This window comes from Stegostoma tigrinum, chromosome 7 (assembly GCF_030684315.1).
Source record: "Stegostoma tigrinum isolate sSteTig4 chromosome 7, sSteTig4.hap1, whole genome shotgun sequence".
In the NCBI taxonomy this organism is placed as follows: Eukaryota; Metazoa; Chordata; class Chondrichthyes; order Orectolobiformes; family Stegostomatidae; genus Stegostoma; species Stegostoma tigrinum.
In genome coordinates this window covers 5,989,141-6,015,447 of record NC_081360.1, presented here as the reverse complement: position 1 = coordinate 6,015,447, position 26,307 = coordinate 5,989,141, and the positions used below count along the sequence as shown (strand labels likewise).

Sequence of the window (26,307 nt, the reverse complement as noted above, 5' to 3'; positions counted from 1 at the left end):
AATATTTAAGAAACTAGGAGATAGTAAGAACTGCTGATGTCCTAGGTAACAGCGTGGAGCTGGAGGAACACAGCAGGCCAGGCAGCATCAGAGCAGCAGGAAACCTTTCCAGCTTCTCTGACGCTGCCTGGCCTGCTGTGTTTCTCCGGGCTCCATACTGTTGTATCTAAGAAACTAGATTGTGAAAAGAGGTAGAGAATCTGCTGAGAGATATAGATAGATTAAGTGAGTGGTCAAAAATTTGATAAAATATTTTATCGGAGTATATGAACCTATCCCCCATTTTGGTTGGAGAACCACAAAAATAGCATCGTTAAATGGAGAAGAGTTGCAGAACATGGTTATGGAATGATCTGTGAGTCCTGAAATGTGAATGGCAAAACATTTGTATGCAGATAGAGCAAGCCATTAGAAAGGGAAATGCGATGTCTCTCGGAAGGAGAATGGAATATTCCAGTGTTCAAGCTTTACTGACAGCATTATTGACAGTCGGGTACTGTGTATAGTTTAGGTTTCCTCCTTTGGAGGAGGAGAGCATTGATTCAACTCATTCCTGGGTTAAATGGCTTATCTAGTATTGAATAGTTGAACAAGTTGAGTCTGCACCCATTGGAGTTCAAAAGAATGAGAGGTAATCATATTGAAACATGGAAACACAGTTAGATCAATTGTGACCTTATTGAATGATGGAGTAGGCTTGAAGGGCTGAATGGTCTGCCCCTGAATCGAGGGATGGTCCATGCCAACACAGTGAGAATAATATATTTTCTTATGCTGTCCTGTAATTAAAAATAACAGCCATACAAATTGCTTTTTCTTTATACATTAGACAGCCATTCATACTGGATTACCTCACTTAAACCTATGTTTGATTGCATTTAGAAATACTAGTGACCTTTCGATTGCTGACTATAGCATCCATATAATGTTCTTTGTACTTCTGAGATCTGTTCCTTTAACTAAGATTTCACCAACCAAAGCTTCAATCAATAAGAACATAACCTTTCCATTGAGGAACTCCAATTGCTTTGACTCCCAAGTCCCCACCAGGTGATGAGACCTTGACATTTATGAGGCTGAAAAACATCTAAAAATCTGCTTCCCATGCAGCCCCTTCTTTGTTTCTATCAGACCCTCCTACACAAAAAAACGTCCTGCAACTGCAGGAATAGTATCTAGTAGCAAAGTTGATACAGCTCTGGGATGGCACAATGACTCGGTGGTTAGTACCACTGCATCACAGCACCAGGGACCTGGGTTCGATCCACCCTCAGGTGACTCTCTGTCGAGTTTGCCCATTCTCCCCATGTCTGCATAGATTTCCTTCTGCAGTCCAACGATGTACAGATTAGGTGCATTGGCCATGCTAAATTGCCCATAGTGAATAAGCATGTACAGACTATGTGGGTTAGCAGGGGAATGCAGAGTGAGAAAGATAGGATGGGGAGGGTCTGATGAGTGGGATGCTTTTTGGAGGGTCACTGGGCTCGATGGGCTGAATGGCCTGCTTCCATGCTGGAATTTCTATGAAGATATGTCTGGAAAATGCATTTGGTTGTTAGTAATGGCACTCGGTGACTAATGCAAGTTACTATTGTGATTCTAAATTAATAATGTAATGCACAAACAGAATCATGTTGGACTGCAGGCTTGCTGTAAAATAAGTGTGCAACTTGACAGTTAACACTTAATGGTATCTCCAATCCAGAAGTACAGAAATGTTTTTAGAATATTCAGTATATTTCATTGTGTAAGTAAGGGGGTTTTTAAGATTTGACTTTTCTCTATTTTAACACTTGCTGGAAGAGTTTTTTTGCGTGTGTGTTTTCTCTGCTTTGCTTGAAAATATCAACTTTATTCTAGTGCGAGCTGCCATCAGCTGAACAAGCCTGTCACTATTCTTGTCACTTGACCAAGTGTATCAGCAGCCAATTCAATAATTGGTTTGTTACATTTGAGCCTCTCCTCATGTGGTGCTTGCTAAAATTAAATACAAGTACTGTGGATGTAAAATAAATAAAGAAATTGCTGGAATAACCCAGCAAGTCTAACATCATCTGTGGCAAAAAAGGATTTTCCTGTCGCGGATGAAATAATAGGATAGTGTAATCATCTGTTACACAGTTACTGTTTGTGCTGCTGGCTTGATGTTTACCTGGCAATCTGGCTGTGCTGTGAAACGTCAGATACTTTTTAATAAAGGATTCAGAACTGATACTAATCAATTATAGCAATCCTTCCTTATTTTTCACAAAGCAGAGATCAATGCATTAGCATTTAGGCTGTCATTTACTCTTAAGGGTTCTGGTAGAAAATGTAAGTTGTGCCGTCTCATTCATTTATCTTTTATTCACTGTCTTATTAGCTTGACAAAGGTTGGGTTCCTGCCAGAACTTTTATTTGGTTACTTGTTCTATCTTCACAATTTTTTTGTTAGAAATCCCTTCTGCCTTGTGCCTGTTTCTTGATCACTTAACCTGATCTTTTTTAATTGGCATAGCAAACTTAAAGTCCTTGTAAGCATATGAGTCCATCACAATCTCACTGCAGCCTGAACGATGAAAGCAGTCTTGAACCTGTCTGAAGGTCCACTTTCAGTTCTGGCTTGTGTTGCAGTGTTCTGAATTAGATTCTGATTCTCTCATTTTCATTTAAACTCTTAGATTTTGCCAGCAGGCCTTCCTCTCGGCGACTACGTCGTGTGGACAGCACAGACAGTCTATCCTGTGTTCCTTTGTCAGAACTCACCACGATCCACTGCAAAAATGTCCCAGTGGATCTGAATACGAAGGAGATCATCAAGAAGCATTTCTCACAGTTTGGAAAGGTGCAGCGGGTATATTGCCAAGCTAGTAAGGGACTGGCAGTTGTTCACTTCTCTGATCATGTGAGTACTTGAAGGTGATTGTTGCATTTACAACTCTCAATTAGTGTACCTGTTAGTTTTATTTTGTAGCAATTGGGCTCTTTTAATTTTTTTTGCAAGGACTTGCCTCTGGTTCCAAATTTTTATCACCAAGCATCGTTCAGAATTAATGCTTTATTAACTGACAAATGAGATAAAACAAGAGAATAGCCGCTTTATAAACACACCAGCCTTTTTAATGGGTGAAAATGTGTGTCAGTCGGACGTGTTGGATCAGTTTCTGAATTTTTTAAATGTAGTTTCTGTGTTAAGTGCCTAAGAATTAGGAACAGGACTAGCCCATTTGGCTCCTTACGCCTGATCTCCCATTCACTCTGATATGGCTAATGTTTTCCTTCAACTCAACTTTATCCCTCACTCACTAAATCTTTTTATTCACTGAAAGGTTAAAAATTTGTCTTATCTCAGTCTTAAATATTATTCAATGATTGAGCATCAGCAGTCCTCTGTGGTGGACATTTCAAAGATTCTCAATCCATTGTGTGAAGGAATTTCTCCATTACTAAATGATCAGTTCCTAATCCTGAGGCTATGTACCGCTGTTCTAGATTCCTCAACCAAGGGAAACACTGAATTGTTGACATTTAAATTACAGCACCTCTCATTCTGCAAAATATCAAAGATGAGATTATATTAAGTTTACACACCCTCTCAACATGTGATGTCCCTTCCAACCCAGGAGGCAATCTAGCAAAGCTGACTGTGCTACATTCAAGTCAAATGTTCCCTTGTCATGATGACCAAAGGCCCACCCTGTGAAACAGGCTTAGTTTTACCCCAGCTCCATAAAATTAACAAGACTTCATTATTATTCTTCTTCATTTGTCTCGCAAAAAAGGCTAGCTTGCTGTTTGTATTCTTAATTGCTTGCTGTGCGCTTTAACTTTGTGCTTTTGTCCTCTGGACATCCCATTACATGTGTCAGCCCTTTTAAAAGATGCTCTTTATTTCTATTCTTGTTAAAGTGAATTAATTTTGACCTCCCCTCTTCATTGTCCATCTGTCATCATGTTGCCTGCTAACTTCATCCCTACTTCCTGATTGTTAATCCATCCTAATATCCACCTTCATGGCCATATCTTGCAGACTGACTTTTTGTGACATTCTATCGAATTGTTTCTGAAAATCCAGGTAGGTTTTGGCCTGAAGCATTGACTTTCCTGCTCCTTTGATACTGTCTGATCTGCTGTGCTTTTCCAACCTCTCACCTATAGACTCTTAAAAATGTGATGAACTCTGTCTGATTCACTGACTACTGAATCCGGAAAGCACAATTTACTTTTTGTAAAGCCATGTTGCCCCAACTGATCGTTCTGATTTCCCAAGTGCATGTTAAGACTTCTCTTTTTTCAGATGACTGATGTCGGGTTACGTGGCCTGTTGTTTCCTGCTTTCTCCAATTCTCTTATCTTAAGTAGGGTTTTACATTTGCCAACTGCTGGTACAATGCTAGAATTTAGCATTTCTAGAACTCTCTTAATCCTCAGGTTCCTAATATTATCACTTGCACTTTTTAAACCACTCATGATTCTTAGTTTCCTGACTTTTTTTTTAATAGAACTGTTTTTGTTGGTTGCTTTCCTTTGAATTAAAAAAAAGCTTCCCGCGAATTTTTACTGACCTGAATTTTAATCTCTTTTCTTAGTAATCTTAGCCAGTATTCTCCTCTTACCTGTGTAACTGACAAAGATTGTTGTTGCAGTGTTGTCGCTTTCAAACTTAATATGGAATCTGATTGTCACGTGATTACTAAATCCCAGTTAATCTGTTACTCTGCAATTTATAATTAACCCAGCTTCATTGGATAATACTAGATCTAAAATAGTTTTGTCAATAGTTAGTCCTACGATATGCTTTTTAAGGAAGCTGACATGAAAGCATCCTTACAAGTTTAACTGCCAGGCTGGCTTTGCCAGTTTGGTTTGTCCAGTCTATATGAATACTAAATAGCCCACAATTATTAAATTGCCTTAGTTACAAGCTCAATTTTTTTGTGCTTAATGCTCTTCTAAAAGTATAACTACTTTTGGGAGCTAATAAATTACTCCACTGGTGTTTTCTGACCCTTGTTGCTCCTTATATCCTATTATACATAATGTTTCTAATTTTTCATCTGCCAAACCAAGATTTTTTTTCTCATAACTGTCTTTGTAATTCTTTATCATCACAACCCTCCTCCTGTACCATCCTGCTTGTGTTTTTTAAAATTTGATGTGTACCCCGGAATATTTATTTCCTAACTTGGTCAATCATATCTCTATTTTGGTGATTCAATCAGACATCTTTGTGCCTATTTGTGCAGCTATTCTTTATGTTGGTCCTGTTATGATTGCTTACAGATGCATTTAGATAAAGGGGCTTTAATATTTTTAACGATTTTTTTCCATAGACTTTGTTCAGTGATGCGCAATTCCAGTTGTATGAACGGTCCCATCTTATTCCACTTGCCCTTTTTCAAATCACTAAGGTGCTCTGTTGCCTTAACTTCTCTGTTTCTCTTTCTAACTTCTCCATTGCCTGAGCCTGTTGCCCCAAAGACTTAAGTCCAGTCCATAGCCTTGATTCTACAGTGTGCAATGCCGTGAATCCAGTCTGGTTGAAGTAGAACGGCTCAGAAGTGGAACAGGTGCAATGCCCCATATGCAAAACTCTTCATTTGACAACACTTTTGGAAGCCCATATTAAATTCTCCGCTGCAGAAGTAAATTACTATAGCTGTTGAAAGTCTGAAATACTTAGCAGATTAGGTAGGATGTGTGAAGAGTAGATTTCTGATGAAGAGCCATTGACCTGAAAATAACACTATTATCTGACTACAGATGCTATCAGGTCTGCTGAATGTTCACAATATTTTCTGTTTTTCAATGTCAGTTTGCTAGTCCCCAGTGATTATTGGCTTTTAGATAAAGCTTATTAGTTTAGAACTCAGTCAGTTTTCCTTCTCCATGGTCTTGATGTTTTGTTACAATGCAACCCTCTCAATGAGGCAAGTTATTATTTCATTTAACATAAAGGATGGGTATGAAAGGATCAGGATATGTTTCATTGCATTTCTTCGCTTTGAAAAGCTTTACTCAAGTCAGTAAGGAAGAAGTAAGTAAAGAGACCCGATATCCAGAGGACACATTGATTATAATTGGAAGTAAGATCCCAAGAGGAGGATATAATTTTTTTTACTGTTATTTTTGATGTGGAATCATAAACTGTTCGAAACATTGATGGATCCAAATTCAATGGTAACTTCCAAAAGGCAATTGGATAGATGCTTGAAACTGTAAACTTCACTGGAAAGTGGTGAAAGCCTTAATAGGACAGCTTTTTCAGGAATTCGCTAAGCCGAATTGCTGCCTTCTATGCTGCAAAACCTTTTAGTTCACAATTTTCACAGAAATAAAACAGAAGAAAATTGTAATTCATAGTTTTTCTCATCTCAAATTTCGAAGCACCCCACACAGTCCTCAAAGCCAATGCCAGCTAAAAGACTGAGTCATTGCCCAGGTCCTAATTTTTGAGACTCTCTTTTTGGCTACTGTGAGAATTAACGTATATTTTGTTATTGGATGAATTAAGGCTATCGCCTAACCTGTTGGCAGCCCACACATTGTTTTTGAGCAGGGAAGAAAACTTCTGAAATCCTGATTGCCAGAGGACTGGTGAGCCTCTGCAACCTAGTTCCTGTTAGTTTGAGTATTTGCATTTGAGTTAGTGAATGTGGAGAGCGTTGCAACAAGCCTCAATGGATATCAGAAGAAAGTGGGAACAGAGTGCAGAGTTTGATTGGTTGTCATCATAAGTGAATGGTGGAGCAGGGCTCAGAGGGCCCAGTGGCCAACTACTGGTCATATTTTCTGTGTTTCTACATTTCTAAACACGTTTCTTTTAAAGGCATCTGCGTCCAATGCAAAGAAAAAAGGAAAATCTCTCCACAAGCAACAGATTGAAATATTTTGGCAACGGAAAAAGAACAGTGAGTTACAGGAGCAGTTTCTGTTTTATTCTTTATCCCTTGTTTACCCTTGCAATTTTCAATCTTCCCTGACAAATCAATTTTATACAATACTGTTATAGCAAAGTAAACTTGACAAATCTTAAGAATATGATGCAGAAGTAGAACTGCTTTGTCATTCTGTATGATCCTGCCTGATTTAATTTTTGTAACAACTGCACTCTTCTGCTTGATCCCAATAACCCTTGACTCTCCTATTGTTGAAAAATCTGTCCAATATTGACCTTGAATGTATTTTATGATTTACCTTCCTCAATTATTTGTGGTAATGAATTCAAGTATTCTCAGTACTCAAAAGAAATTCTTGTCTATCTTAAAGGAACAATCTCCTTATTTTGAAACTATACCCCATTCTTCTAAAATCCCCCATGATTATCTGACATTGAGTCACCCTCTCAATCTTGTATGTTTCACTTTACATTCTTCTAGCTGCAGGGGTGAGTACAGGTCCAACGTATGTAACCTTCCCTCATAACATAGGCCTGTCATCCTCATACTAAACCGAGTGAACCTTCCCTGAATTTCCTCCGATGCAAGTATATTCTTTGGGAAACAAGTGGGCCAAAACTGTACACAGTACTGTAGATGTGTTTTGTTTTAAACCAATACCCTGTATAATTGAAGTAAGACTCCTACTTTTATGCTCCACTCCCCTTGCTATAAAGGCCAATGCTCCATTTATATTCCTAATTGTTTTCTTTGTCTGCATGCTAACATTTTTGTGTTTCATGCATGAAGAAGCTCAAATCCCTCTCTGCCACAGCATTCTACAGTCTCTTTCCATTTAAATAACATTATGCTGTTTGATTCTTGCCATCATAGCAGATGAAAGCACATTTTCTTACTCCTTCCATAATTGTAGATTTCACAATTTTCTCAATCACTCATGTTAGGCTATCTGTCCTGTAGTTTCCTGTTTTCTGTCTCCCTCCTTCCTTGAATAGTGGGGCTGTGTTTACAGTTTCTGAAGGCATTGGGATGCTTCAGTCTATGAAATGGATGGTCAGGCCATGATGCACATTGAACAGTGAGATAGGCTTGTGGGCTCCCATGCCCTTGATTTAGGAAACTTTAGAATATTGCGACCTGCACATTCACTATCAATTTCTGACTTGAACTTAGTAAATGATTGAGCTTCCACAGTCCTCTGGGGTTGAGAATTTCAAAAATACACCATACACTGAGAGAAACGTTTCTCTTCACTTCAGTTCTTAAATGGCTTGCCTCTGATTCTGAGAATCTATTACCTGGTTCTGGACTGCATAACCAGGGGAAGCATTCATTCTGATTCTATTTTGCCTATCTCTTTATTGCAGTATCTTGCTTAGAAGACCCCCATATTACTTGATCTATATCCATTCCTTTAGAATACCTACTGTTAGGAAGCCTTTAAACTACTAACACCAGTAAGTCTTTCCTTGCTATTTCTTGTTTAAACCTGAATTGATTCTACATCTTTCAAGCCAAGATAATGTTTCTTTATTATCCTGATGTTATAAATATTAATAAAGCACCCACTACCTTTTTCGTTCTGTTTATTCTTTCTCAATCTGAAATAGTCAGTGCCTGACTTGATCATATTTAAACAGCATGGCAACAGACTCTTTGGTTAGCATGAACTGGTTGGACCATAATCCCAACACATCTAGTCCCAGTGGCTGCACTTGGCCCATATTCCCACCAAATGGTTCTTATTCATGTACTTAGCTGTCATTTAAACACTTTGTAGCCTCTCCATTATAATGCTTATAGTTCACATCCATTGATTGCTGTTTATGCCATCGATTCAGTAACTTGTTATTAAATCTCAGGTGCTGGCATAGGTTCATCTAATTTAGGACCAATAAAAAATCATTAATTCATTAAACAGAATATGGGGGATTTCTGCTAAGAAATAAATTCATTCTGAATTTTTAATATAAATCAAAATGGCATCTTTGGAATATTTTTTGTACACGTGACCCTGTTTTGCTGATGTGCATATTTTGTGTGTGCTGTGTCTACAGAGCTGATATCTGTACATGGCATACGTTGTTGAGGTGGTAATGAGGAACCTTGGTGGTAAATATCACCAACCTCCTTTGATAGCACCTTTTCAGATCTGTGGCCTCCAACACCTAGAAGGATAAGGGCAGCAGATGGATCGGAATACTTTCACTCATCAGCCTGACTTGGAACTAGATGTTATTCCTTCTCTGCAACTGGGTCTGAATCCAGGAACTCCTTCCCTTACAGCAGTGGGCGTCATGACATCCTAAGGACTATGACAATTACAGAGACAGCACTCCAGTATCACCTCTGTGGTAATTAGGGATGGGAAATAATGCCCACATGCCATGAAAGAATTACAAAGCAACTCTGCTTCTAGGTAACTTCCAGTACTAGTGTTAATTAACTTCTCTCATTGGTAGCTTGGCTGAAACAGGAACTTTGAAGTTGTTCTGCACCAGACTGACATGCAGGGGTCTCCAGCTGTGATGGTATCTGCTGCATTAGCTGTTTTTCATCAGAGAGTTGTGATTATACTGGGAGGAGTGCAAAGGAGATTCAACAGGATATTACCTGAAATGGAACAGTTCAGCTATGAACACAAGTCTCCAGTGTCTCTTGTTTTCTTTGGAACAGAGGATTAATGGGGGAATCTGATAGTGTTATACAAGATTATGAGGAGCATGGAAGGGTGGATAGGAAGCAGCTGTTCCCTTGAGCTTAAGGGTCAACAACAAGGAGGCATAATTTTAAAGTGAAAAGCTGGAGGCATAGTGTGGATTTGAGGAAAAACCTCTTCACCCAGAGGGCGGCAAGGATCGGCAACACACTGCCTGGAAGGATGATTGAGGCAGGTAACCTCGAACCTTTTAGAGTGTACTTGGATGAGCACTTAAAATGTCATTACAGTCAAGGCTGTTGGCTTGGTTTGGGAAAGTGGGATGCGTCTAGGGTAGTGTTTGTTTTTGGCAGCACACACTGTATGAACTGAAGTGCCTTGTTTATACAACATCTTTCTAAGATTCTATAGAGGCGTCCTGTGACATGTTCTTTATCGTAATCAGAGTGGTTATTTGACTAAAGGTATGTGGCAGTACCATAACCTGTTGGTTCTTTCTAGCTTGTAGGACGGGAATGAGACTGTAAAAACTGCACGAGTATTGTGCTGAGACCTCGTATTGAAGTTATGATGAAATAATGTTTTATTTCTTTCTCCTACCTTGCATCTCTAGGTCCTGGGAAAAAATCTTCGCTGGAAGAAGCAAAAGTATCGAAAGGCGATGAAGAGAAACGCAGCAAAGATAAGATTAATATAGAACAATCATCTCCACGCAATCCACCTCCAAGATCTTCTACAGGAACTGCTGTGAACAAGTAATTCTCTATTACTGACGCCTCTCGAATCTCACCTGGCATTGCTCATAGGGAAAGTGAAATTTCCCTCTGGTTCCCTTCTGCTGGAAATATAATTGTGGACATCTGGAATTCATGCAGATGTAGGCCTGCCTTTATGATACCTGCTGCAATCTTTGGATAAGTGGCTGATTATTTAGGACTGGGATGAGCATTGACTTTACTAAGAGGGCTGTGAATCTATGACATCTGTAATCTAGAGGAGTTGTGGATGAGCAAACAGTTGAATTTACTTAAGGTTGTGAGACTGATTTTTGCGTGTCAGGAAATCGAGGAATTGGGGAGTGAGCAGGAATGGTGAAGCGTGAAGATCAGCCATGATTGCATTGAATGCTAGAGGCTTGACAGGCTGTCTTGTCTACTCCTATTTCTTAAGGGCTTCAATAGTGCATGTTCTGAAATGGAAGTATGCATATTTGTGGGTGGATTTTTGATGGAATTAGTGCAGAATGAGTGGTGTTTATGCCAGGGGTTAAGAATCATGACTTTCAAAATCCCAGTGTAAACTGAAAGAATCTGCAACTCAGTCCAAATGTTGAACAAATGGGTACTGTCTAACACTGGGTCATGTTTAACAAGGACTGAATCCTGGCTAACACTGGGTTATGCTTAAGGAGGGCTGGATCCTAGCTAATGCTGATTCATGTTTAGGTAAGGTTGGATAGTGCTGCGGCTTGTGATACCGTAGATGTGTTGATTTATGAGTGCTGCATTGTGTGAAAATCTTAATTTGTATGATTTAGTGCGTTGTTATTGACAGTATGAAAATAAGGAGCTACCTAAGGGGAGAAATATGCTGTGATTTGGGGTTTAAACAGTATCAAATGTTTAATTAGATTTGCTCTGCAGATCACCAGTGAAGAAAACATCTGCTTTGAAGGCTCTGCAGTCAGAGAATGAATCTCAGGATCTACAAGAGACTGAAGATCAGGTATCAATTCCTGACCGTGTAGTGTCGCTACCTTCCTCCCTCAGCCATCTAGCTGGCACAGTTGCCATTACTCCAGAAGACAAATACAGGGTACTTGACCAGAGGGACAAGTTAATGAGACAAGGTAATATTGCAGCATTTGGTCAAATTCATCACTTTTAAGGATGCTAATTGATTTCCAACTCTGTTGCTTACAGATATATAAGAAATGATTTGTCCAATAGCTAGATTTGCCACTTCGCTCAGTGAATAACCTCCTCTTTCTTGTGTTTATGTTGACTCTAATTTCTATTTTCTTTACTGTGCTCCTTTTTTTTCTCTTGGACACTTTTCTTCCTTTTGTAGCTTCAGTAGCTCAATTTGTCAGGCTGAAGAGATGTTTAAATAGCATGGGGTGACATCATGCTAAGATTATGGCAGAGTTGCAACATATGAGGATGTTGAATGACCAGAGGGTAATGAATAAAAGAATTGAATTTGGGGAACTGTCCTCACATAACGATTAACATTTAATGAAAAGATGGAGCCTTTCAGACAGTGCTGTTGTTGGGTGTGCTGCAGTAAAAGGAAGTGTTTTAATTTATGCTGAAAGGAAAAGATAAGTATTTTTCTGTGCCTCCTTCTGTACCTTTAGCTCGAGTGAAAAGAACTGAGCTGGAGAAGGCAAAAGCTATTGTGGGGACATGTTTGGATATGTGTCCGGAGAAAGAGCGTTATATGAGGGAGACAAGATACCAACTTAGCTCTTTTGAGACTATTCCTGGCACTGATAAGGTCAGTTTCAAATTTTCTGTTTAATGGATTCACAATGGTGATCATTCTGTAGCTTATGATGTAACCTGTATTTATTTGTTCAGCTTTGGTTTCCACTTTTACAACTCTAGTTCAAACTGGCTTTGTATTTTTCCTAACCATATTTAATGTGTAATTTGATTAAATAATGTGTCTAAGTAAAGTATCTGCGGAACACTTCTTCATGGTCTTGAGAACAACAGAAGCCTGAATTGCTTTACTGTTGCTTTCTTTTTCTTTGGTAAGGAAAGTGTTGTTGTAGTAGTTACTTGGGAAGAAAGCAAGATATTTAAACATGGAAACAACAACTGCGTAAACTGCAGTAGGCTGTGTGAGGGGTGCTTATAGTGCTGGTGCCCCGATGCAAGGGGTCCCTGTAATGTTGGGGTCTCCATGAATCTCGTCATCTTTGCTTGAACTTGTTTTTATTTTTCTTTTTATTTCTCAGCCCTTCTGAAGCAGTGTGAATTTGTGGAATCAGGTTTTCACAGCATTGTTGAGGCTGAGAAAATGGGCATTCAGCCTGTTGTTTGTGCTGCTTCTCTCTACCCCCCCCATCCACCCACCAAGAAGTATTCACTCGGTGCCACACACCTGCCTTTTCCCAAAGCCCTGAGCAGCGTTCCTTTTCAGGTGATGTTCCATTTCCCTTTTAAATGCCATGATTGGATTTGCCTCCCTCAGTTTTGTGCAGTGGATTCTAAATTCTGATCACTTGCTGACTAAGAAAGGTCTTTTTCTTGTGTTGTCATCACTTTACCAGTTATCTTAAATCTCTGCCCTCCAGATTACAACCTTTCTACCGAAGGAAATAGTTTCCCTGTACATACCCAGACTCTCTGTGGTGTTGTATTTCATGTTCGACAAATCTCCACTGAACCATCTCTAAGGAAAACAGTTCCAACTTCCAACTCCATCTTCAAAACTAAATTTCCACATTCCTGAAATTATTTTTCTATATTCTCTTGAATATTTTCACAGCCTTCCTTAAATGTGGTGCTTAGACCTGGACATAATAGTTCAGTTGAAGACAAACTAGTGTTTTATACCAGCCTTGTTATAACTTCTTTGCTTTTGCATTCTGCCCAAAAATAAGGACATTTTTATTTTGAACTTGTAAAAAACTACTGACACAGTCAATGTTTCCTGACCCTGTCAGTGGCAGTAGTCTTATACAGATCTGTGCATAATTAGCCCGTGCTGGACATACATCATATTAATTGTTTAACTTGGACGTTTTTATGGCTGCATCTGCCATAATGACTTACTGCTGAATTTTTTTGCCCTGACTATGCCACGTAGCTCTCAGATTTCCATTTTTGAGGTTCCAATGATTCAGTTTCGATGTCCTATTACAAACAGGCAGCGATGGATATGTTTGTCACCCCACAGGTTAACCATGAAGTTGCAATCAAAGAATATAGTAGGTCATCTGCAGATCAGGAAGAACCTTTACCCCATGAGCTTCGGCCTGCTGCTGTCCTAAAAATGACCATGGATTATCTCGTGATGAAGATTATGGATTTGGGTGAAGGCAATTACCGGGATTGGTATGATTTTGTATGGAACAGAACCCGTGGAGTAAGAAAGGTGAATTTACAATGCTCAATTCATCTTTGATGCTCAGCCAAGATTTTATGCACATGTGAACATACATTTCATCTCCATACAGATTTACCATTGTCTTGGGAAAGTTGTTGACATTATCTGTGGGGCTGTGCAGGTGAGGTGCCAGGAGGAGTTGCTGTAAAGCACTGCAACTCATTATGAATTTACGTTGCTTTGTTTTGCCTTGATGCCTTTGGTCTGGCAATGCTGTCAAGTTAAAAAATACATTCTACTTGCAAGTTCACCTCTCTAGCAGATTAACCCAGTTTCTTTATGATTGCCTGTTAATTGCTAGGGCTAGTTAACCTGTGAATTAGTCCCAAAAAATTGATTTGAAATGTTTTGGAGTTTGGTTGTCTTCGTCCAGATCCACCAGCATTGGTCTGTTACACAAGCCTACCCCAATTCAATATTTTGTTTGTTCTAACTTGGAGGGCTGTAGGGGGAAGCGATGAGAGAGAGAAATAGATAGGTGGTGATTTTGGGGCCCTGTCGAAGGTGGGATTGGAGTCCATATTTGGGACAGGGTAGAAGCACTTTCAGATATTTTCTTGACTTTTTTTAGGAGATGTTATTACATATTCCTGGGGCATGTGAGAGTGGAACCCAGGTGTCCTGACTCAGACAGTGCCACTGCACTCCCAGAACACAAGCTTTTTTTTTGGGAAATATGACATTATTACACCTGGTGCTACTCACTTTTATCCAAAGTTAACTTCATCTGCCACTCCTAAGTCCATTGGCCCAATTGATCAGGATCCCTTTGTAATCTAAGATAACCTACTTCACTGTTGACTACACCACCAATATCATTGTCGACTACACCACCAATTTCACTGTCATCCACAAAACTACTAACCATTCCTCCTAAATTCCCCTCCAAATTGTTTACCTAAAAGCAAACAATAGGGGATCCCATAACGATCCCAGCATAACAACACTAGTCAGAAGGCTCCAGTCCAAACAAAACAACCCTCCACCATCTGTCTCTCCCGCCATTAAGCCAATTTTGTACCCAGTTGACAAGCCCTCCTGAATCCCATGTGATCTAACTTACTAAGTAGTCTACCCTACTACCTTGGCAAAAGCTTTACTAAAGTCCAAGTAAACAATGTTTACTGCTCTGCCCTCATCGATCATTTTTGGTTTTTTAATAATTGGTATTGATTAAGGAATAAGTTCGAGAGACCATCTGTTTCTCTTTGGATGGTACCAAGGAACTCGTATATCTGCCCCAATCTAATGTTTTGGCACCTTGTACTGTGCATAACTGCTTTTATACATCATGAAACATTCTGTATACATTGTGCTCATGTCCTGTTATAATCTTTTAGAAGAACAGACTGGAACCTATCTGTATTGAATCCCAGTAATGTACAGAATTCTCCTGTACTCAGTACTTCCACACTCATACCAATGTTACAAAGTGCCAGGGTAACCCAGATAGAAAAAGCAATTAACTATCCCTGTCTGACATGCTTTATTTCCCTTCTGTCAGGATATTACTCAACAGCATCTCTGTAATCAGCTAACAGTGATGCTTATTGAGAAATGCACACGGTTCCACATCCACTGCAGTCATCAGCTTTGTGAAGAGCCAATGTCTTCCTATGATGCCAAGATAAATGATGAAAACTTGACCAAATGTTTGCAAAGCCTGAAAGAAATGTACCAGGACTTGGCAACCAAGGATACCTACTGTGAGAATGAGGCGGAGTTCAGAGGCTACCACGTTCTGCTTAATCTCAATGAGGGAGATATTCTCCGGTGAGTAATAGGTCCATTGCTCCATATTTATTGCATCAGGCTCCCACATCTGATAAAATATGACTTGATCCCAATTGGGTCATACTGGACAAGTCGGAACACAGAGTAAAACCTGACTTGTGTTTTAACTTTGCAGTTTGGTTTCTGACCATGGTGATCAGTCACTTTATATGCTCTCAGGAGGTTGCCAATGTACGTCTTAACAAACAAACACAAGTTAATTCCATGAAATAATAGAAACAAAACAAAACAAATATAGCAATTTAGAGAGAGCTTATCATAGAGTATAAACAAGATTTAGTCCTTTTACCAATAATAATCTTTCACAGGCACTTCAAGTCACGGGGAATTAGGGAGAAATTAAAGACATCTCGTCAGGAGTTCCTCTTGGGAGTGTCCTAGGTCCAACTGTCTCATCAATGACCTTCCCTCCATCATCAGGTTAGGTATGGGGATGTTCAGTTACGATAGCAGCATGTTCAGCACTTTATGTGACTCCTCACGTACTGAAGAAGGTGATGTCCTAATGCAGCAAGATCCAGACAGCATCCAGGTTTGGGCTAAGAAGTAGCAAGTAACACTGTAGAAATGCTAGGTAATGACCACCTCCAACAAGAGAAAATCTAACCGTACCCCCTTGACATTCACTGTGTCATACCATCGCTGTGGGGATTACCATTGACCGGAAACTGATCTAGACTATTCATATGAGGAAAGTGGCTACAAGAGCAACTCAGAGGGTAGGGATCCTGCAGCCAGTAACTAATCATCCTCCAAAGTCTGTTGTCTATCTAGGTACAAGTTAAGTGTGTGATGGGATGCTCCCCACTTACTTGGATGAGTGCAGATCTAACAACGTTCAAGAAGTTTGACACCATCCAAGACAAATTGGCCTACTTGATTGGCATCACGTCCATACTCCTTTCACCATTGACTCAAAGTAGCACAAACCTGTACCATCTACAAGATGTACTGCTGAAATTAACTGAGTTTCCTGAGACAGCATCTTTCAAAGTCATGACTGTCATTTAGAAGGACAGTGACAGCAGATACAGGGTACACCTCAGCTGCAAGTTCCCCTCCAAGCTATGCACTATCCTGACTTGGAAATACATCAACATTCCTTTAATGTCACTGAATGACAATCCTGGAATTCCCTCCCCTGATATTGTGGTTGTAGCTACACCTAAAGGGCTGCAACATTTAAGAACGTGGCTCATCACTACTTTCTCAAGGGCACCTAGTGATGGGCAATAAATGCTGGTCGAGCCTTAGAAGCTTATTTCCCCTGAATATTGATAAGGTTGTTTTATGATTTCTGCACATTCTTCAGGTGTGATTCTCTATTATTAAATTACTACTATTCTCTACTATTAAATATAGCCACAAATTTAATCACCATACTCTGAACTCTGAAGATAAAATGTAAGGCTTTCCCAGCTCCGTCTACTTTAAAGACCTTAAGACTTAATAAGATTGGCCTGGAGGCTGCAAAAACTAAATTGCGGAAGGACAACGTTGCTGCCCCTTTTCTTCTGTATCTCTCTGAATCATAAATTTTAAATCTGTAAACTCATCAGCAATTATCTCACCAGGTGGCTTGCTGAAGCAATTAGCTTATATCACAGGATTTCTTTTGAAAGCCTGTTTAGAACCAATGTGTTTAAAAAAAGGTCTCTGATGCATTAAAAAATCCTCCTGGGAACTATAATGCAAAATCTTAGTTTCCAAACAATAATACACAATAGACAATAGGTGCAGGAGTAGGTCATTCGGCAATTTGAGCCAGCACCACCATTCATTATGATCATGGCTGTTCATAATATAATTAATATATTATAAGCCTTCTATCCTATAGCTAATATATTATGAGCCTTCATCACAGTGGATGGTCATTTGATTATGAAGAATCATGTATCAGTGGATCGCCTCATATCTCAGTTTTCTACAATGACAAGTATAGATGTAACAAAGTCAGCCAGGTGGACTGCGTAGAATATACATTCCCGATTGGGCTGTTAATCTGAGCCTTGGCTGACAGATATAAACCGGAGTGTCAGAGGTTCTGATCATTCAGAGTTGGCTGAAAGTAAGCCAGACCGCAGTCAAGTAATGCACATATGTAAATGAGGGGTGACTTGGTGAGGGGATATCAGCCTCTGGAGTTATTTGAATAGGGACGTCATTAGCTTCCTTAAAATCTCAACTCCAACACATGAATTATTCAATTTCTGAAATACCAGACATTGCATTAGTGAGTTGCAGTAATTTGTGGTAACTCCTGTCAGCACTAGGATAGACAATGTGTAAGAGGTACAATGGAGGAAAGTTCTTGGATAACGTCAGGTCGTCTCAAAATGTTTGGAAGTGCTATTGTTTGGAGATTTAGCCCATTGTGCTTCATCACCAAGATTTTTGAGATATTGTACATTTTTTAAACAGATGCACAGCAACACAGTGAAAGCAGCAGCTTCACCTCTAACATTTTCAGTCACTTGGGCCATTGGTTTCACAAAGCCTATATCAGAAAATCATGGAACTCAGAAGGAAGCCATTTTATCCACCATCCTGGCTCTATGAAAGAACTATTCATTTAGTCCCACCTGCATGCCCTTATTCTAATACCCTGCAGTTTTTTTTCCTGTTATCTCCCCTTTTTCTGCTCTCAAGGGGTAAAAAAACAGCCTTGCTTGTTCTTCCATAAGACTAAATGACCTCGCCATAGCGATTTAAATTTGTTTTGTGCAGTCTTCAGGCCTTGACTTGCTTCCTAATGACCAAAACTGAACGCAATCTAAATGAGGGCTGACCAGTATATTATAAAGATTTTCAAATGCCTTGAACCCTGCAAAATCAAGAATCCCAAATGGCTTTTTGTAATAGCAACTACCGTTTGGATTTATAAAGCAACTTTAATACTATAAAACACGCTAATAAACACCACAAAACTGTTGGTAATCAAAGTTCAATAGCAAATTAAGAATACTAAAAACTGGCAAAAAGGTTGGCGATAAAGATGAATTTTGCGGGCCATCTTAGGGGAGAGGGAGTTGGAAAGTAATAGGGAGCGCACTCTAGAGTGTAGGGCTGGGGACATGGCTGAAGACATGGCTACTACTATTAGAGTAACTGAGCACAGAGTTTTGCAACATTCCAGAACTGGAGGAGCTGTGAGATCTACAAGTCTGGTAGGACTAGAGGTGGTGCAATTCTGGAGGCCAGCTTGGAATTGGTAAGCTTGGGAATGAAGGATGAACCAGACTTGGTGTGAGCTAAGATGAGGTTATCAGAGCCTTGGATGAGCTCAGTTTTAATACACAAGATGGGGCACCAGCATGACCAGGATTGCATTGAAATGGGTCAATCTAAAGGTAACAATTATGGGATCATTATTTCTATAGCAGGTGAACAGAGACAGAGTCTGAATTTGAGAAGTTTTTGTTATTGACTGTAACTGCCCCTTTATTAGATTCAGCTCTGGCACCTCAGTGTACAGGTTTTAAAATGAGTGATGTACTATTTTCATGTTCTGTACTCTTACAGAGAAGTCCAGCAGTTGCGCCCAGTTGTCTGGAACTCCCCGGAGGTGAAATTGGCAGTCCAGGCTTTTGCTGCTCTTAACAACAATAACTTTGTGCGGTTTTTCAAGCTGGTTAGATCAGCCTCCTATCTGAATGCTTGCATTTTACATCGTTACTTCAAACAGGTATGGCCAATTGCCCAACAAGCTGAGAAATGTATGAGCTTATGAGTCTCTCTTTAGTGGTGATGGTGCATTGTGTAAAAGCAAGGAATTGTGATAATTTCACAAAGCCACTGGTTGCAGCTGACCATAATGTTGTGGATTTTTTCTTTACTGTAAAATTTGATGGAACTATCTGATTTTACCCATTCAACTATCATTGTTCTACTTTCCAGTTTTGTTCTCTGCATGTGTTTGCCTCTTAAGATGTTGAAGTATATTTGGTCTCAATAGGTATCAGCATTTCTGTACACTGCTGTCACTGGTTCATGTGGAAATCCTAATGAATGTTACTGTACTGTTCAGTCACAAAGGCTTTACGTTTGACCCTGTTCTTCAGCTTGTCCTTCACCTATACAACCCACTAGGTGATAATCAGGAGAGGAAATCTGGTTGATTTTCCAGTTCCCAGACCAAAAGAAGCCTAGAAGTAAATCGTGATGTTCTCAATCACCATTTTAGTCATACATTTCAGGAAGGACTGACAATCAATGAATTGGGAATAGCATGGCTTCAACAGCAGATCGGTTTGGAAACTTATAATGATTACCTTTCTGAAAGTTCTGTTGTCTTTTGATAAACCATTTACCCAGAAAATGGAACACAACCTATTAGTTTAGCAAAACTTTTTTTCTGCATGCCCTTTCCTGCTATTAAGTGCTAATGCTCTTTTCTTTCTGCTTCATAAAGTAACTACTGTAGCCTCTGTATTGAGTTGGTTTGGCTGCTACATTAGCACAGTTACTTCACTGCAGAAAAATGCCATTTCATTCTGGTCTGTTCTTGAATTTTCAACCTGAGTGCGAGTTAGGATCTTGTTTGTTCAGATTTTGAAATCTTAAGTTCCTAGTCTAGACTGATGAGAGAAAACTGCTGTCTCACCAGCCTTTGCTGTTGACTATGAGGACCCAAAGTAAATGAGGTCTGAGGCAGCCTTGTTATGCATCCAAAGTAACATCAATCTATTTGTTTAACTGCCCGTTGGGACTTGTGCACAAATCTTCATAAGATTGGCTGGCTAAACAAAAGGTAGCACTGACTCTTTAAAACAAAGTAGTCTTTAGGTACAGTCAATTTAGTCTTAAGATCCAGTTTGCTTTCTTCACTGCATCTTGATTTATTTAATGTTAAGCAAATCTCATGACCCAAGCTGACTTGGATTTCATTTGGCTTCAGCCCACTTTCAAGTTGCGGGTGGCATGGTGGCTCAGTGGTTAACACTGCAGCCTCACAAGCGCCAGGGACCCAGGTTCGATTCCAGCCTTGGGCAACTGTCTGTGTGGAGTTTGCACATTCTCCTTGTGTCTGTGTGGGTTTTCTCCGGGAGCTCCGGTTTCCTCCCACGGTCCAAAGATGTGCAAGCTAGGTGGATTGGCCACGCTAAATTGCCCGCAGTGTTCAGGGGTGTGGGTTATAGAGGTATTGGTCTGTTAGGGATGCTCCAAGGGGCGGTGTAAACTTGTAGGGCCGACGGGTCTGTTTCCTCACTGTAGGGAATCTAATCTAATCCTACCTCTGAATTCATTTACAACCCTACTACAGCTATAGTAGATTGTCATGCTCTTTTGTGTGGAGCTTCTGATTTGAGAGTGCTTCATGTTGAGTGTTGGATGCCAAAGCTGGAAAAGTACTTCTGTCCTTGATAGCCATCACCCTAATCTGTACAAGACAATCCAAAATGATTACTTCAAACTCCTGTCTACCCACAGAATCATTGAAAACCTTCCTTGCTCGCCCAAAAACAATTTATCTCTGCTTTAAAAATATTCAATGACTCTGCTTCCAATGACAAGACTTCAAAAGACTTTCTATCTGCTAAGAAATACATTTTCTCCCTATAAGTCTTAAATGGGTCATCCCTTCTTTTGAAGTAGTGATTCCTAGTTCTAGAATCTCCATCAGGAGAAGACATCTTTTCCTAATTCACCTGTGTCTCATATTTTAATCAAGTTGCCTTTTACTCCCCTATACTGCAGCTGATACAAGCCTAGACTGTACATCCTTTCCTCATAAAGCAACTCTGTCATTTCAGCAAATCTTTTCTGAGCTGCTTTCATTGCATTTATGCCTTCCTTAAATATGGAAGCCACGGTTGCGCACGCTACTCCAGATTGAGTTTCACCAGTGCCCTGGATTAGTGAAGCCATAATCTTCCGACTTGTAAGAACTGAAAGAACTGCGGATGCTGTAAATCATGAACTTCCTCTTTGTAGGATCTTTCTACTCGTGTTCAATTCACCTCGCAATAAACTATAACATTCTTTTCTAATTACTTGCTGAACAATACTTTCATGATAACCTTTTGTGATGCATACACAAAGTCACCCAAATTCAAAGCATCCAAGTTCAGCAGTTTCTCACCACTGACATAACGTACTCTTTTTTTTTCCTGGTTGAAATGGAAAATTCACATTTCCTCATGCTTCTGTTGCCACGTCTTTGCCCACCCACTTAACCTGTTTTTACCTTTTTGTTGCCTCTTTGCCCTTTCACAAATTACTTTTCTACCTTTTTTTGTGTCATTGGTAAATTTAACAGCCATATCTTCTGTCCTTTCATCATGCATCATAGTGTTGAGGGTTTGCATGGTGAATAATTCATTTAAACGTGTGTAAGAAAATTTTCTTTATCAAGCTATCAATGTTTGTACTGGAAGAGCAAAACTTGATCTTCTCTTGGATAATAAGGCTTGGCAAATGACTGAAGTGATAGGGGAACATTTTGGGTCTAGTGAGCGTAATTCTATTAAATTTAGAGTAGTAATGGAAGAAGATAAGCCTTCCATAAAAGTTAAAGTTTTAATCAAAGTAAGGCAAATTTTCATGGTACAAGACAAGAACTTTCAGAAGTTGACCAGAGTAGACAATTCATAGGTAAAGGGTTGACTAATATGTGGGAGGCTTTCAAAGGTGTGATAATTTCAGCAAGGCGTTTGATAAGGTTCCCTGTTTCAGCAAGGCGTTCGACAAGGTTCCCCACAGTAGGCTATTGTACAAAATGCGGAGGAATGGAATTGTGGGAGATATAGCAGTTTGGATCGGAAATTGGCTTGCTGAAAGAAGACAGAGGGAGGTAGTTGATGGGAAATGTTCATCCTGGAGACCAGTTACTAGTGGTGTACCGCAAGGGTCGGTGTTGGGGCCACTGCTGTTTGTCATTTTTATAAATGACCTGGATGAGGGCGTAGAAGGATGGGTTAGTAAATTTGCAGACGACACTAAGGTCGGTGGAGTTGTGGATAGTGACGAAGGATGCTGTAGGTTGCAGAGAGACATAGTTAAGCTGTAGAGCTGGGCTGAGAGGTGGCAAATGGAGTTTAATGCAGACAAGTGTGAGGTGATGCACTTTGATAGGAGTAACTGGAAGGCAAAGTACTTGGCTAATGGTAAGATTCTTAGTAGTGTAGACGAGCAGAGAGATCTCGGTGTCCATGTACAGAGATCATTGAAAATTGCCACCCAGGTTGACAGTGATAATCGGAACTGCAGATGTTGGAGAATCCAAGATAATAAAGTGTGAAGCTGGATGCACACAGCAGGCCAAGCAGCATCTCAGGAGCACAAAAGCTGACGTTTCGGGCCGAGACCCTTCATCAGAGAGGGGGAGGCGGACCGAAGATGGAGAGAAAAGATGATAGGTGGGGAGGTAGGGAGGAGATAGGTCAGTCCAGGGAAGACGGACAGGTCAAGGAGGTGGGATGAGGTTAGTAGGTAGGAAATGGAGGTGCGGCTTGGGGTGGGAGGAAGGGATGGGTGAGAGGAAGAACAGGTTAGGGAGGCAGAGACAGGCTGGGCTGGTTTTGGGATGCAGTTGGGGGAGGGGAAGAGCTGGGCTGGTTGTGTGGTGCAGTGGGGGGAGGGGACGAACTGGGCTGGTTTTGGGATGCGGTGGGGGAAGGGGAGATTTTGAAGCTGGTGAAGTCCACATTGATACCATTGGGCTGCAGGGATCCCAAGCGGAATATGAGTTGCTGTTCCTGCAACTTTCGGGTGGCATCATTGTGACACTGCAGGAGGCCCATGATGGACATGTCTTCTAAAGAATGGGAGGGGGAGTGGAAATGGTTCGTGACTGGGTGGTGCAGTTGTTTATTGCAAACCGAGCGGAGGTGTTCTGCAAAGCGGTCCCCAAGCCTCCGCTTGGTTTCCCCAATGTAGAGGAAGCCTCACTGGGTACAATGGATACAGTATACCACATTGGCAGATGTGCAGGTGAACCTCTGCTTAATATGGAAAGTCATCTTGGGGCCTGGGATAGGGGTGAGGGAGGAGGTGTGGGGGCAAGTGTAGCATTTCCTGAGGTTGCAGGGGAAGGTGCCGGGTGTGGTGGGTTGGAGGGAAGTGTGGAGCCAACAAGGGAGTCACGGAGAGAGTGGACAAGGGTGGGGATGGCATATTGTCTTGGGTGGTGGGGTTGGATTGTAGATGGTGGAAGTGTCGGAGGATGATGCATTGTATCCGGAGGTTGGTGGGGTGGTGAGGAGGATCCTCTTTGGGTGGTTGTGGCGGGGTCGGGGTGTGGGGGATGTGTTGTGGGAAATGCAGGAGACGCGGTCAAGGGCATTCTCGACCACTGTGGGGGGAAAGTTGCGCTCCTTGAAGAACTTGGACATCTGCGATGCGCGGGAGTGGAATGCCTCATCGTGGGTGCAGATGTGGCGGAGGCAGAGGAATTGGGAATAGGGGATGGAATTTTTGCAGGAGGGTGGGTGGGAGGAGGTGTATTCTAGGTAGCTGTGGGAGTCGGTGGGCTTGAAATGGACATCAGTTACAAGCTGGTTGACTGAGATGGAGACTGAGAGGTCCAGGAAGGTGAGGGATGTGCTGGAGATGGCCCAGGTGAACTGAAGGTTGGGGTGGAAGGTGTTGGTGAAGTGGATGAACTGTTCGAACTCCTCTGGGGAGCAAGAGGTGGCGCCGATACAGTCATCAATGTAATGGAGGGAGAGGTGGGGTTTGGGGCCTGTGTAGGTGCGAAAGAGGGACTGTTCCACGTAACCTACAAAGAAACAGGCATAGCTGGGGCCCATGTGGGTGCCCATGGCCACCCCCTTTGTCTGTAGAAAGTGGGAGGAATTGAAAGAGAAGTTGTTGAGGGTGAGGACGAGTTTGGCTAGGCGGATGAGGGTGTCGCTGGAGGGGTATTGGTCGGGCCTGCGGGACAGGAAGAAGTGGAGGGCCTTGAGGCCATCTGCATGAGGAATACAGGTGTATAGGGACTGGACGTCCATGGTGAAAATGAGGTGTTCGTGGCCAGGGAATTGGAAGTTCTGGAGGAGGTTGAGTGTGTGGGGGGTGTCACGGATGTAGGGAGGGAGTTCCTGGACCAAAGGGGAGAAAATGGAGTCCAGATAGGTGGAGATGAGTTCAGTGGGGCAGGAACAGGCTGAGACAATGGGTCGACCAGGGCAGGCAGGTTTGTGGATTTTGGGAACGAGATAGAAACGGGCCGTGCGGGGTTGGGGAATAATGAGGCTGGAGGCTGTGGGTGGGAGTTCCCCTGAGGTGATGAGGTAATGAATGGTGTTGGAGATGATGGTTTGCTGCTCGGGGGTGGGGTCATGATCAAGGGGGCGGTAGGAGGTGGTGTTGGAGAGTTGGCGTTTGGCCTCGGCGATGTAGAGGTCAGTGCGCCATACTACCACTATGCCACCCTTGTCTGCGGATTTGATGGTGATGTTGGGGTTGGAGCGGAGGGAGCGGAGGGCTGCCTGTTTTGCAGGGGAGGGGTTGGAGTGGGTGAGAGGGGTAGAGAGGTTGAGGCGGTTAATGTCTCGACGGCAGTTGGAGATGAAGATGTCGAGGGAGGGTAGGAGGCCTGGGGGTGGTGTCCAGGAGGAGGACTTGTGTTGGAAGCCATTTCAACTCCCCCTCCCATTCTTTAGATGACATGTCCATCATGGGCCTCCTGCAGTGCCACAATGATGCCACCCGACGGTTGCAGGAACAGCAACTCATATTCCGCTTGGGAACCCTGCAGCCCAATGGTATCAATGTGGACTTCACCAGCTTCAAAATCTTCCCTTCCCCCACTGCAACCCAAAACCAACCCAGCTCTTCCCCTCCCCCCACTGTATCCCAAAACCGGCCCAGCCTGTCTCTGCCTCCCTCACCTGTTCTTCCACTCACCCATGCCTTCCTCCCACCCCAAGCCGCACCTCCATTTCCTACCTACTAACCTCATTCCCACCTCCTTGACCTGTCCGTCTTCCCTGGACTGACCTATCCCCTCCCTACCTCCCCACCTATACTCTCCTCTCCACCTATCTTCTTTTCTCTCCATCTTCGGTCCGCCTCCCCCTCTCTCCCTATTTATTCCAGAACCCTCACCCCATCCCCCTCTCTGATGAAGGGTCTAGGCCCGAAACGTCAGCTTTTGTGCTCCTGAGATGCTGCTTGGCCTGCTGTGTTCATCCAGCTTCACACTTTATTCCCCAGGTTGACAGGGCTGTTAAGAAGGCATACAGTGTTTTAGCTTTTATTTGTAGAGGGATCGAGTTCCGGAACCAAGCGGTTCTGCTGCAGCTGTACAAAACTCTGGTGCGGCCGCACTTGGAGTATTGTGTACAGTTCTGGTCACCGCATTATAAGAAGGATGTGGAAACTTTGGAAAGGGTGCAAAGGAGATTTACTAGGATGTTGCCTGGTATGGATGGAAGGCCTTATGAGGAAAGGCTGAGGGACTTGAGGCTGTTTTCATTAGAGAGAAGAAGGTTGAGAGGTGACTTAATTGAAACATATAAAATAATCAGAGGGTTAGATAGGGTGGATAGGGAGAGCCTTTTTCCTAGGATGGTGATGGCGAGCACGAGGGGGCGTAGCTTTAAATTGAGGAGTGAAAGATATCGGACAGATGTCAGAGGTAGTTTCTTTACCCAGGAATGGAACGCTTTGCCTGCAACGGTTGTAGATTCGCCATCTTTAGGTACATTTAAGTCGTCATTGGATAAGCATATGGACGTACATGGAAGAGTGTAGGTTAGATGGGCTTGAGATCGGTATGACAGGTCGGCACAACGTTGAGGGCCGAAGGGCCTTTACTGTGCTGTAATGTTCTATGTTCTAGAATGAGTGTTTGGAGGCATTATGTTCCTGATAGAGTGCAAGGTGAGGCTGGTAGGATTAGGGAGGAAA

At 41.7% G+C, this 26,307-nt stretch overlaps 1 protein-coding gene across 1 annotated transcript in view; it reads left to right on the top strand.

Moving 5' to 3' along the window:
* Positions 1–26,307, top strand: part of mcm3ap (minichromosome maintenance complex component 3 associated protein) — a 67,762-nt gene that overhangs the window by 4,753 nt on the left and 36,702 nt on the right. Inside the window, exons 2-9 of the mRNA XM_048533986.2 lie at positions 2,664–2,887; positions 6,812–6,893; positions 10,154–10,295; positions 11,184–11,389; positions 11,900–12,039; positions 13,450–13,647; positions 15,164–15,432; positions 18,976–19,138. Coding sequence (XP_048389943.2) covers positions 2,664–2,887; positions 6,812–6,893; positions 10,154–10,295; positions 11,184–11,389; positions 11,900–12,039; positions 13,450–13,647; positions 15,164–15,432; positions 18,976–19,138 — 1,424 coding nt within the window. The remainder of the gene's footprint in view (positions 1–2,663; positions 2,888–6,811; positions 6,894–10,153; positions 10,296–11,183; positions 11,390–11,899; positions 12,040–13,449; positions 13,648–15,163; positions 15,433–18,975; positions 19,139–26,307) is intronic.